The 11,065-nt window shown below is 40.6% G+C and overlaps 2 protein-coding genes across 2 annotated transcripts; one reads left to right on the top strand and one right to left on the bottom strand.

The window, feature by feature from the left end:
- Position 1: 1 nt before the first annotated feature.
- LOC135345894 (prolow-density lipoprotein receptor-related protein 1-like) lies at positions 2-8,709 on the top strand. The gene is made up of 22 exons (XM_064543344.1): positions 2-201; positions 657-814; positions 898-1,173; positions 1,237-1,374; positions 1,664-1,791; positions 2,379-2,632; positions 2,852-3,162; positions 3,356-3,445; positions 3,728-3,847; positions 4,037-4,171; positions 4,854-5,052; positions 5,207-5,317; positions 5,801-6,204; positions 6,405-6,527; positions 6,852-6,953; positions 7,326-7,454; positions 7,551-7,646; positions 7,748-7,820; positions 7,884-7,960; positions 8,060-8,144; positions 8,205-8,295; positions 8,510-8,709. The coding sequence occupies exons 1-22, from the start codon at positions 17-19 to the stop codon at positions 8,597-8,599; spliced, it is 3,375 nt and encodes a 1,124-aa protein (XP_064399414.1). The 5' UTR covers positions 2-16; the 3' UTR covers positions 8,600-8,709.
- LOC135345912 (nurim-like) lies at positions 8,542-11,029 on the bottom strand. The gene is made up of 4 exons (XM_064543364.1): positions 10,791-11,029; positions 9,690-9,862; positions 9,256-9,417; positions 8,542-9,055 (listed from the first exon to the last, which is right to left on the bottom strand). Exons 1-4 carry the CDS (start codon positions 10,972-10,974, stop codon positions 8,780-8,782), a joined length of 795 nt encoding a protein of 264 aa, XP_064399434.1. The 5' UTR covers positions 10,975-11,029; the 3' UTR covers positions 8,542-8,779.
- Positions 11,030-11,065: the final 36 nt, after the last annotated feature.

Raw genomic sequence — 11,065 nt, 5'->3', positions numbered from 1 at the left:
CTACAAAAGACAATTGATGTTCTGCACTCTTGCAAAATTAAAAAGAGACACAGAATCACAGAGGTGGTACTCTAGGAATACTACTCTCATCCAACGCTTATATTTATTAAATGAAGATGCAGTTAGAGGCAGTTTCTGGAGTGCTCCTAGCAGTGCAGGTCCTTATTTTGGCAATGACAGTCACTCCTCTTCACTCTGCATGTGAGTTGACCACTCATGTGCAATGCACATTGGTGGAGGATAATATTGGTGCTGTGAATTTGTCAATGTGTTTCCAAGACCCTTTGCTAGCAATCCTATGATCTATATAGTACTATTGCAATGATCATGGCGGAGTATTAAAGTTCTACATTCAATTGTACTGTCTGTCTGCTCCTGTGTTAGCTAATCACTGGCTTCTTTTTATGCTAACTAAGTTTTTGCAGACTTTGGAAATTTGATGCATCACAGAACTACCTTTCTTGTATGCTAATGCAATTGTCAGCTTGTTATTTGCCTATTTAATAGAATCCTGAACATTTCAGGTCACACATAATTACAGCTCATTAGTTGACAAACTTGTCTAAAATTAATCTGTAAATGAATTAATTATGGCCTTATTTAACATTATTATTCGAATATGCCTTCGTTTGCAAGTGGTGAAACATCTATTATAGGATATGGGAGAAAACTCAGTCGTGCAGGATGCCTTATGGCTTCATTAGAACAGCTGCACCCTACTTTATTGTGGGGAGTAAAATGCTCATGACTCTGTTCCTGGAAGTAAGAGCACATGGTATCAAATCCTCGAACGGAGATGTCTATCTAAACTTTGGTATCGACACAGAACATACTGCATGCATATTATCCCCTGTGAAAATTACCCACTATTAATGGGTGATGTGTCTCTTACTGCAGCATCGACAATAGGAAAAGTAGAGCAAGTGGTCATTCCAGCCTCAATGCTACAAGAGTCATCAGCCGTCCACCAGCTATCCCTGAGCCCAGACCTCAGTATTACAAGTATTAATGCACTGGGCCAGGGGAGCATGTATTTCGCTGTTAATGCATCTCATACAGTGTACAATACTGACACTGTCCCAGTTGGTCGATATGCACTGACCTTTGTTATCCATGTGGAGGGTGCCACTTCACTATCGTACTCTTATCTCACAATTGATGTGACTCCGGAAGGTAAACTTGTATGTTTTGTTAAGACTGTGAAAACTCAACAAAATTTCACATTTTTTCCTACAGCTAGTCAAGCTTGTGAGCTGCAGCTGTTTGGAACGTGTAGTCAGTTTTGTGCCTTGGATGCCTCCACTTACGGCTATTCGTGTTTTTGTGTCGAAGGGTATATTCTGCAACAGGACAATGTCACATGTCTAGCATTCGGTATGTTGTCATTTTGCTACTACTCTAGGAGTATGCATGGCTATATAAAGGGTGAGAAGTGTAGTGATAAGAAGTGCCGACAGACTGTTGTGAATGAGCCCCTTTGTTCGTACTACAGTGCATATTGTGTGCGTATATAGTAGGGGGAAATTCAAGGAATAGTTATACTAGAAATTTGAGAACGCTGTAATAGAGAAATGCAGACATCAAGAAATGCCTATAATTATATCGTTCTGATCAGTTAATTGCACTGTCTGTTAATCTTTCACGTGTGCCATGATACATACAGAGCCGTTGCCCTCCCTCCTGGTTGCCACCGACAATGGACTGACACAGCTCAACCTACTGACGAAACAAAATACTCCTCTCAGTCTCTTGGGCACCGTAGACCACTTTGATTATCTCCATGCCAAACAGGTAGGCCTATTCCCCTTCCTGTTGTATCGTTTCCCTGTAAATATTTAACTCACAAGGGCAAAAATCCTTACATGCATGTAAACACGATGTAATGTGGCTATTCCTAAGGTGCCCCCCGCCAAGCGATTAGTATGACCAACGGTGTGTCTCGATAGCAATTGCCAGTATTCCCAAACTTCTATATGATGGTTATATGAACAAGGGATTGGTGACTGTACATGTGTTTCTTTGATGCTTTGTCTGTGTATGGATTTCCCTGTCTATGAAACTTGAGCTATTCCTATGACAGCTGGGATTACTTTACATTGTTTCCGTATATGAAAATGACTCCTCAAATGGATTAAGATAAACCATTACATTGGTCTCTTTATGGGGTACATGTTGATGTCTTTAGTCTATCGTCACGGCCTACTTAAGGATTGATTGTTCCAACTTGTGATCTCAGACAAGCTGTATATGTTACAGTTTCTAATCATTTGACAATTATAGTAGCTAGCAGCAAAAGGAAAGTACTGTAACCTTATTAGGCACTTGTTAGTGGATGTGTACTGTTTATCTTACCATATTTATGCTCCTGAAATCCCCAGACAATTTTCTATGCTGACAATTCTCGCCAAGTCATCAGCTTCGTGGCCTTGGATGGGAGTGGGGAGGAAGTGTTTTGGAGCTATGGTCCAAAGATGGTGTCAGGATTGGTAGTGGATTGGGTGGATGGACGTGTGCTCTATTCAACCGATGAGGCTATAGTAGCAGTGGACATCAAGACTGGACAGAACACTACTGTACACTCTAGTCTCAACCAGCCAAGGTGTCTGGTGGTGAATGCAAGCATAGAACAAACGTGAGAATATTACACAGTTATGATGTGCCGCATGAATTCCTTACATGTAGCTTTTACTTCACAATTTACGAAAGCCATTAACTCATTAACTCTTGAAACGGCTCATGAATGCATTTGATGATTTTATGAACGGCTAACAGTAATTAAGCATGCTATGAGTATCATAATTATCTTTCAAGAGTTTCATGCTATGTACTGAAGTGTGCGGATTCTCCACAGGTTGCTCTTCTGGGTTGAAGGGCAAGATGATCTGTTTGTTATCAGGAGGTCCTCCCTGGATGGCAGTCCCCCGGAAAATATAACCACCAGCTCAGTGAGCGTTCTTGACTTGAGTGTGGACAGTGTGACTCAGACCTTGTACTGGGTGACTGCTGAGGGCAGTGTGTGCAGCTCCAGCTTTGGTTGGGACAACACAGTGTGTTTTTACTGCTGTAACGATGCTGCACCTTCTGGGATCACTGTGTTCGAGGTGTTCATCTATCTTAGTCTGAATGCAAGCAACTCGGTCATGCAAATACAAAAAGACCTAGGTAAGTGTGTTTATGCTTGTTTGTGTGGGATGAGAAGATTATGGTCTGTGATACTTGTTTTGTTGTTGCTGTACGTTGTGTTACTTTATGCTCAACTTTTTTGGTAGATGTAAGTTAACGAGATTACAATTACATTGAAGCCAGTCTTTGAGTCATGGCTACTAATCTTATTCACGTGTTTGAATCCCTACAGAGAACCCCCATCCAGTTGTTTACAAAGAAATCACCCACCCAATTGAGCTGGTTATTGCACACCCACTCAAACAACCTGGGTCTGTACAAGGTATGTTGTTGTTGTCACTATGACTGTGATGATGGGTTTAATATTATCACCGTGTTTAGTGAACAGTTGATGATGAAATGGCCTCTCTTTGTGAAAACAGTAGAGCTAAACTTGTAACTTACATTTACCCATATAATTAAGCTATGAAGTTTAGCGAAACCTACTGTTTTTACTGTATGAGATACATGTCGATAGCCTTTGAATGGCAATCTTAGCAGAATTTGTGTTCAGATTGTCCAATTTATAAACCATCGATGTATTTCTTTGTGTTTCCCCTTGCAGGTATCAGTAGCTGTGATCAGTGTGAGCAGCTGTGTGTGGTGGAGACGGACAGTATCAGTTGTGACTGCTTCTCCGGCTACAGACTCTCCCCAAATGGAGTCTCTTGCTACATTGATGAAAGTATGTACATGTCATCACATCAAGTTTTAACCATGCAGTTAAATGTACAGTACAGTTTTACATATGCCGCGATCCAATTAAAGTATGTAACTCAGTATCATGTCGTTGATTATTATTAGATGTTTCAAAACAAATAATTATAACGGGTACTTTTTGACATGATTCATTTGTAATTTTGTTTTTCTATAGTTTCAGACCTAGTCCTGGCCCAGTCAGTTCCCAGTAATACACCACTCAATAGTGTCGTCAGAGTGTCACTGTCGGGCAGAGAAACAGAGAGGTTGGTAGATGCTTCCTTTGGACCCTCGTTCTCTCCAAAGACAGGTACATGTATGTTTGTAAATATTTCCCCCTCGTTTTAGTCATATTTACTACTTTGTAATTACTGGGTCCTCCATATTGCCTTTGATTGATTGAGGAATCCATAACATGACCATAATTCCTGTGTAGCTTCAGATCTACCCACTTGTGATCGTGACCTAGTATGCATATGTATGTGTTTTTGCAACTACAACAACCTTGATGTGTATATAGTTACCAGGAGGGTGATGTTTTCTGTAGTGAACCATGCAACCTGTGAACTTTTAATTTTCATGCATATTCTGCTCCATCCGTCTCAAGTTTAGCTATTAATGGAACGCAGCAAATTTCACAAGAAGGTTCCACAGTTATTACCAGAATAGAATATCCTCTCTGCACGGCGTACGGTTAAATGCGTGTACTAATTAAAACCGCCTAGTAACAACATCCAAGTTCAAGGATACACTTCTTAACACCCACAAGTGGAAAGTAACAGCAAAAATTACCAATAGACACACCTATATAAGATCTTATTTACACATTGAGAGTTCACCTTACATGGCATATTGTACATTCATCACCATTCATCATCCATTTACTTCGTTAGTAGTATTACATGAGTTCCTGTCCCTATTTATCACTTTTTCTAAATAATTTGCTGCTCATCTGCTAACTATAGTTAAATTATCCCCGTCCTCTATCTCAGGGCCAGTGTATGCCATGGACTATGACCGCCAGAGCAACGCAGTGTTCTATGGGGACAGGAACTCTTCCACCCTCTGGAGAGCCTCGCTGAACAGACAACACAGTGCACAGGATGACAGGGAGCTGCTGGTGTCAGGGGCTCACGCTTGGGACATGGCATTTGACTGGATGGATAGGACCATCTACTGGTCTGATGACAGGTGACCATTGCTGCAACTAGTAATGCATGTACACGTGGAATCATGATTTTGAGTGTTTTCCCATGTACGTGAACTTTTGATTTAGCTCTCTTGAAAACACTTAAAAAACTCAATGCATAATTTTTCTTGGTTTTCAATATTTTTCTCACTACAGAAATGGGACCATTAATTCTGTATCACTGTCCACCAGTGGGGTGGCTACAGTTACAACCATTGTGACTGGTCAGTCCCAGCCTCGAGGTTTGGATGTTGATCCACTGAACAGGTGAGTGCGTGGTGTGGTCACTGAGTACAGTGGGAACATCTGTGCAGAACACTAGAACAAACTGCATGTACATGTACTCCCCCAAATTATCTTATCAGACAATTCAATTAATTAATACACAATTCAATTAGTGATACATGCATTACATGTTTAAGTAAAAGATGCCATGCATCCTAGAGGTAATGTGCATGTCACTGTTAGTGTATGTCTACATGCATGTGTATCAGTAAAAGATGCCATGCATCAATAATGATCTAGAGGTAACGTGCATGTCACTGTTAGTGTATGTCTACATGCATGTGTATCAGTAAAAGATGCCATGTATCAATAATGATCTAGAGGTAACGTGCATGTCACTGTTAGTGTATGTCGTACATGCATGTGTATCGCCACTATAGGTTATACTAACTTCTTGTTCAATAGACCCATATATTGTATTATAATTATTAGTATAATTATTGTGTGCATGCTCTCCATGTACAGGCAGTTGTACTGGGTGGAGTCAGGTACTGGCTGTATATGGCGTTACTATCTGGACAACCTACTACTAGAGATGTTCGCTAGCAGTCTGGATGTTCCAAGCGGCCTTGTCATTGACCATCAGTCAAGAACGCTCTACTGGACAGAGCTCTCGGGTAACATACGGAGAATGTCACTCGACGGTAGTGAGCAGGAAATGATTTATAACAATTCATCAACCTCCCCCTTCAAGATTGCAGTGTACCGAGACTATGTGTTGTGGATTAACAATGGTAGTGGAGCTGACAGTATCAGCGTTCTTCATCGTGAGCGATTAGAAGAAAGTGGCAGTATTTCTGTAGTGCCATCGGGCTATCGAACACTTACTTCTCTGCTCGTGGTGGGCTCTAACAGACAACTTACCAGGGGTAAGTTATACCCTCTCTATAGAGTAGGTTCACGCATATCACTGTTATACAAATCCACACTATCTTAGTGCACTCCAAAGTTGAAAGTAAAATTTTAATGTGGATACTTATGAATCTAACATTCTTGTTAAAGGTGCTGTAATCAATGAGACCAGTTTCTTCAACTTTGCAAACTCTAATGCAATTTTGTGTGTTTACAGGTCAGTACGAGTGTGTGCAGAATATTGCTGGCTGCTCCCACTACTGTCAGACAAATAAGGACGATACCACTGCCTGCTCTTGTCCCCCTGGCTACAGCCTCTCTTCTGGTACCACCTGCATCTGTGAGTATAACCTCAGTGCAAGTGTGGATGCATGCCTGCATGCATACGTTAAAGTAGCTCTATATACGTTTTTGTATGTCTCAGTGTCGATATCTCAAAGCAAAACCACCCTTTGGCTAATCAAGTGCATGTACAGTAGTAGGAAAAGAGCTCACATCACAAATCTATTTTTTTTGTATCGATACATATAGTAACTCTGTTTGGTGACAGCGTGTGCAGCGTAATTAACAGCTCCTACAATGCCAAAACATAATTATTCTTGTTGCATACACGTACATCGGTTTTATAACTCGTATGATATGAAAATGATCTTGTTCTTTGCAGTTGAGGGAGAGTGTCCAGTGTGCAGTGAAGGCTGTGTAGTCCAAGGCTCAGAGCTCACCTGCTCATGTCCACCTGGACGCATGGGAAATGCCTGTGACCAACGTGAGTATCAGAATTAATGCATGGTAATTGAGTAATTGAGGCGCATGTATTTTACCACAAGTTTCTCAATAATCACTTGAGACTTGACAATGTGCTGATTGTAGCTAAAGTCTAGAGAAGTGTATGTAGGGGTTTTAGGGAGGGCAAATGTTGGCAAGTGGGTGGTAAATCAGCAGTCATAACAATTAACAGCCACAGGCTATACTGTAATTCTTTGATGAGTGTGACTACGTAGTAACCATAACTGCCACTTTCTGTCGAGTACGAGTGTGATAATATCATCTCATTGCTTTTGTCTCCTGTGAGATCCTGTGTCACCTTGCAAGTACATGACTGTACATTATGGTAATTAAGACTATAAAATAACTGCAGCTTGTGAGAATGGCACATTTGGAGAGAGTTGTGCTCAGATCTGTACCTGCTTGAATGAAGGAGCCTGTGATTCGGTGAATGGCAGCTGTACTTGCACAGGGGACTATGAAGGAATCAGCTGTAGTCAAGGTGCGTTCCGTCTATATACTATTATGAGACCATGCATGGTCACTGAAAATGTATTTTAAAATGTACAATAATGATATTTGTCCCATATACGTACAGCAATTTGCAGTGATGAGTGCCAGAATGGAGGGACCTGTGTTGAACCAAACACCTGTTCCTGTGCTCCTTCTTACGACGGCGACACGTGCGAGATGAGTACGTTGATCAGTGATTTATTCCCCTCCATTTATCATTATGCAGTTTCCTTTGCTATAAATAAGTGGTACGTTATAATAATCTGTTTACATTCACTACAGGAGTTTGTACGTCTGACTTTTGTCTAAATGGAGGCACTTGCAATGTAGATTTTGGCCTAGAACTGTCTTGCAGGTATGTGTAACTATATCGGTGCACATTCACTGTAATGATTATATGATTGATGTTTTTATACAGCTGTCCTACTACCACTTCTGGAATACGGTGCCAGTTTTTAGATGTCATCTTTTTCCCCGCGACTGGAGTCATGTTATGTGAGACTAACCTTCTTATAATCATGAAGTACATGCCATTAATCATGTCTCATATGATATCCCTAATTTTATTGTACTATTGTACTGTTGATTATGCAGCAATGTCAGTGGGAATACCTGTTGGACTGTTTCTACTAGTGTTAGTGGCTGTCATTGTGGTTGCTGGAATATACTACTATCTCAGGTACGGATAATTGTTGAGAATAATAATAATATAGATATTTACCTCTATTCTGTCATGTAGGTGTGTTCCTCATCGTAAAACCAACCCACTGGAGAGCCAAGATGATATACCTCTCCCCAAGGATATCAGCTCACCAGAACCTGAGACCAGTGTAAGTACTTGTACAGATATGACTACATACTGGTCTCAAATGAACCTTGCTTGCACGATATATATGTATAATTATTATACAGTCATGCATGTAAATAGCATAACGTACGGGACTAAAAAAAATAGCTGTAGGAGTTAGTAGTATCTACCATGTACGTACAACTCATACTACTGTGTAACATGTGTACTAATAATTTTATGTACTCTGTCTACAGGCTGGCACTGCAGGTAACCCAGACGACACAACTGAACTTGGTGGAAATTCATTCCAAGATAGTGAATATTATATTTATGTACAAAGATGAATAGTTTAACTGCTTATTTCTGTTTGTGTGTGTGTGTTATAATTATTTTCATTTGGCTTGCTCTGCAAAACAAAATTGCACAAAATTAATAATTATGAATATGAAGGTGATTATTCAATTTACAGGAATTAGGAAGAAGTCAAAATAATATAACTACAAGTATTTATAGAGAGTGTGTGATTAATTTGATTTGCGATTTCCTAAGAGCTGTGCTTTCTTGACCTCAAACTGTTCAGTGACATAGGAAACATCAAAGGAGTCAATGGAGCTGCCCCACCCAACGTAGAGGGGCAACAACATGGCCACAAGGAATCGATCATAGGTCATCACTGGGACTGACCAGAGGATAATTAGAGGGGCTAGGAAGATGGGGTGGCGACTGTGACTAAGGAGTTGCTGTTGTTCCTTCGACTTGTACAGCCATGGATTGTCAAACCCACTATAGGAGTAATACAACTGAGGGGGAGTGAGTATATAGGAAGTGGAATGAAAGACGAGAATGGCACAACAAATAGTGTATACATAGGAAGGGATACTGCTCCTTGTTTTTGAAGTGTAAAACACAAGTATTTATGCACTACAAACTGTAATGCAACAAATCAACAGACGTTGTTTTAGAATTTTCAGAGTACACTCTCACTCTATGCACCATTCACCTGCTTGATCCCTAGCAGCTCCAAATAGTCTATGGTGAACACAGAGCAAGAAATGGAGATCCAGCAGGCCAGATGGACAATGGCAAGGGCAAGATGGAGCACGCCCGAGTCACTCTCCCAGAGCGTGTTGTGTGGAGTGGAACACCAGAGGTAGGAAATCAACTGAAGGGAGGGGGGGGGGGATGAATGGTGGCAGCCATTGGTGGTGGTGAGTATACTCAAGCAGATCACATACCACAGTACAACTGTACATTACACATGTATCTAGAAGTCAAGGCAACAGTGGATTAAAAGTTGACATACATGTACATTGTAATAGTATGCACAGTGAATGCCAAGCTGTGGTTACATCTGTAAGGTTTAGGGTGGACAATTGTGGTATACACTTTAAACAAGTATTTTCTGAGGAGTATCTTCAAACATCAGTCGCTTACATTGATAACGATGCATGTGCAGCAGACATAGAGTGGTCTCATGATAGCTGGCATGCCAAGGCCCTCAAAGAACGTCCTGACCGAGCGGTGAGTCATGAGACTGTGCTGAGCCACAAATAGAATCAGGAGGCCAGCATCCATTAAGATGGAGTGGGTGGTTTCCTTAGTGACCTCTATTGAGAGTGTAAAAGGGTATAACAGTACATCACAGGATTTAAGCACAGTTTTCTGTATCGAAGATTGGGTACGTATTAAATAGATACTGGAGTTTGCAGAATTGTTGCAACACACCAGTAAAAGCGTAGAGCGTTACTTATATGGATTTTGTGTACACACTGTGGTCTGTTTTACCATAGATAGAACAGTAGGAGGGATTGGAAACGAAAATGTTTGCGTGAAACACTCCGCGTTATAGGGTGTGGCTAAAACTACAAAGGATTATTTTTATAGTCAGCATGCTCATTACCTGTCTTGACTGCTCTACAATGTGCTGTGCATAGAAACAGTGAAATTGATCACTTTTAATGTTGGAGAATCTAGCTCTAAAAAGTTGACTAAGCCACGCAGCCACTATCACTAAACAAATAAATGCTATAAAAGAAGGAATAGCCCTTACTATGAAGTCATGGGAGGTCAAGGCCCGTGGTGTGTCTAAAAGTATACTGAAAGTATACTAAAGCAGTTTGAAGGACTATACTGCAAACGTTTATGAACAGTACAGCTTATCCGTAGCATGAAGCCATTCTATGTAGCACTTAGATACATAATAACCAAGTCAAGCAATGTACTTTGCTGTTTTGACTTCACGGCAGGGAAAGATAAAAGTTGACATAGAGTAATTCAAGCTTAACTCAATGGAAACAGTTAAAATACAACACAAAACGATCAACCACGAAAATAACGGTCAATTTTCATGCAGGCCCTATGTATAGAAATGTCTGTATAACTTTTTTCACACGTTTATAACCTTGACAACATGCATGTACGACATACTAGAGCTATTTCCATGAAGATAACCTATTGTACGACACAATTTACCAACCACATATAAATTGAGCAATACAGGAAGGCAAAACGTCTTCCCATCCAGAGAGTACCCACCATTTATGATGGCCAAAGTGCGTCCCATGAAAGGTGAGAAGGAGCCAGGGTAGACTAGTATCGAGAAGATGATGTAGAGGATGTAGATATACAGAATAATCCCTGGTATCACAAGCACTAAGCCAGTGAACTTTGATGCCCTCTGTCTCTTCAAAGATGGTGAAACACTCTTACGATTTTTCATCTTCTTCACTTAACACGTGCTCTATTTAGAAACAGTGGAGCCACATGACCATAATATCACCTTTTGATTGGTTGATTTCGGAGTTGATTTG

The sequence above is a fragment of the Halichondria panicea genome, chromosome 13, assembly GCF_963675165.1.
Source record: "Halichondria panicea chromosome 13, odHalPani1.1, whole genome shotgun sequence".
Lineage (NCBI taxonomy): Eukaryota > Metazoa > Porifera > Demospongiae > Suberitida > Halichondriidae > Halichondria > Halichondria panicea.
The sequence above is the reverse complement of the archived record's forward strand: the minus strand, read 5'-3'. Positions and strand labels throughout refer to the sequence as shown.

Coding starts and splice junctions, on each gene's coding strand:
- LOC135345894 (XM_064543344.1), top strand. CDS start 17: ATGTTCTGCACTCTTGCAAAATTAAAAAGAGACACAGAATCACAGAGG. Junction 4,172..4,853: donor CTCGTTCTCTCCAAAGACAG/GTACATGTATGT, acceptor CCTCTATCTCAG/GGCCAGTGTATGCCATGGAC. Junction 5,318..5,800: donor GATGTTGATCCACTGAACAG/GTGAGTGCGTGG, acceptor CTCCATGTACAG/GCAGTTGTACTGGGTGGAGT.
- LOC135345912 (XM_064543364.1), bottom strand. CDS start 10,974: ATGAAAAATCGTAAGAGTGTTTCACCATCTTTGAAGAGACAGAGGGCA. Junction 9,863..10,790: donor CACTTTGGCCATCATAAATG/GTGGGTACTCTC, acceptor CACTCTCAATAG/AGGTCACTAAGGAAACCACC. Junction 9,056..9,255: donor AGCTGCTAGGGATCAAGCAG/GTGAATGGTGCA, acceptor ACTCCCCCTCAG/TTGTATTACTCCTATAGTGG.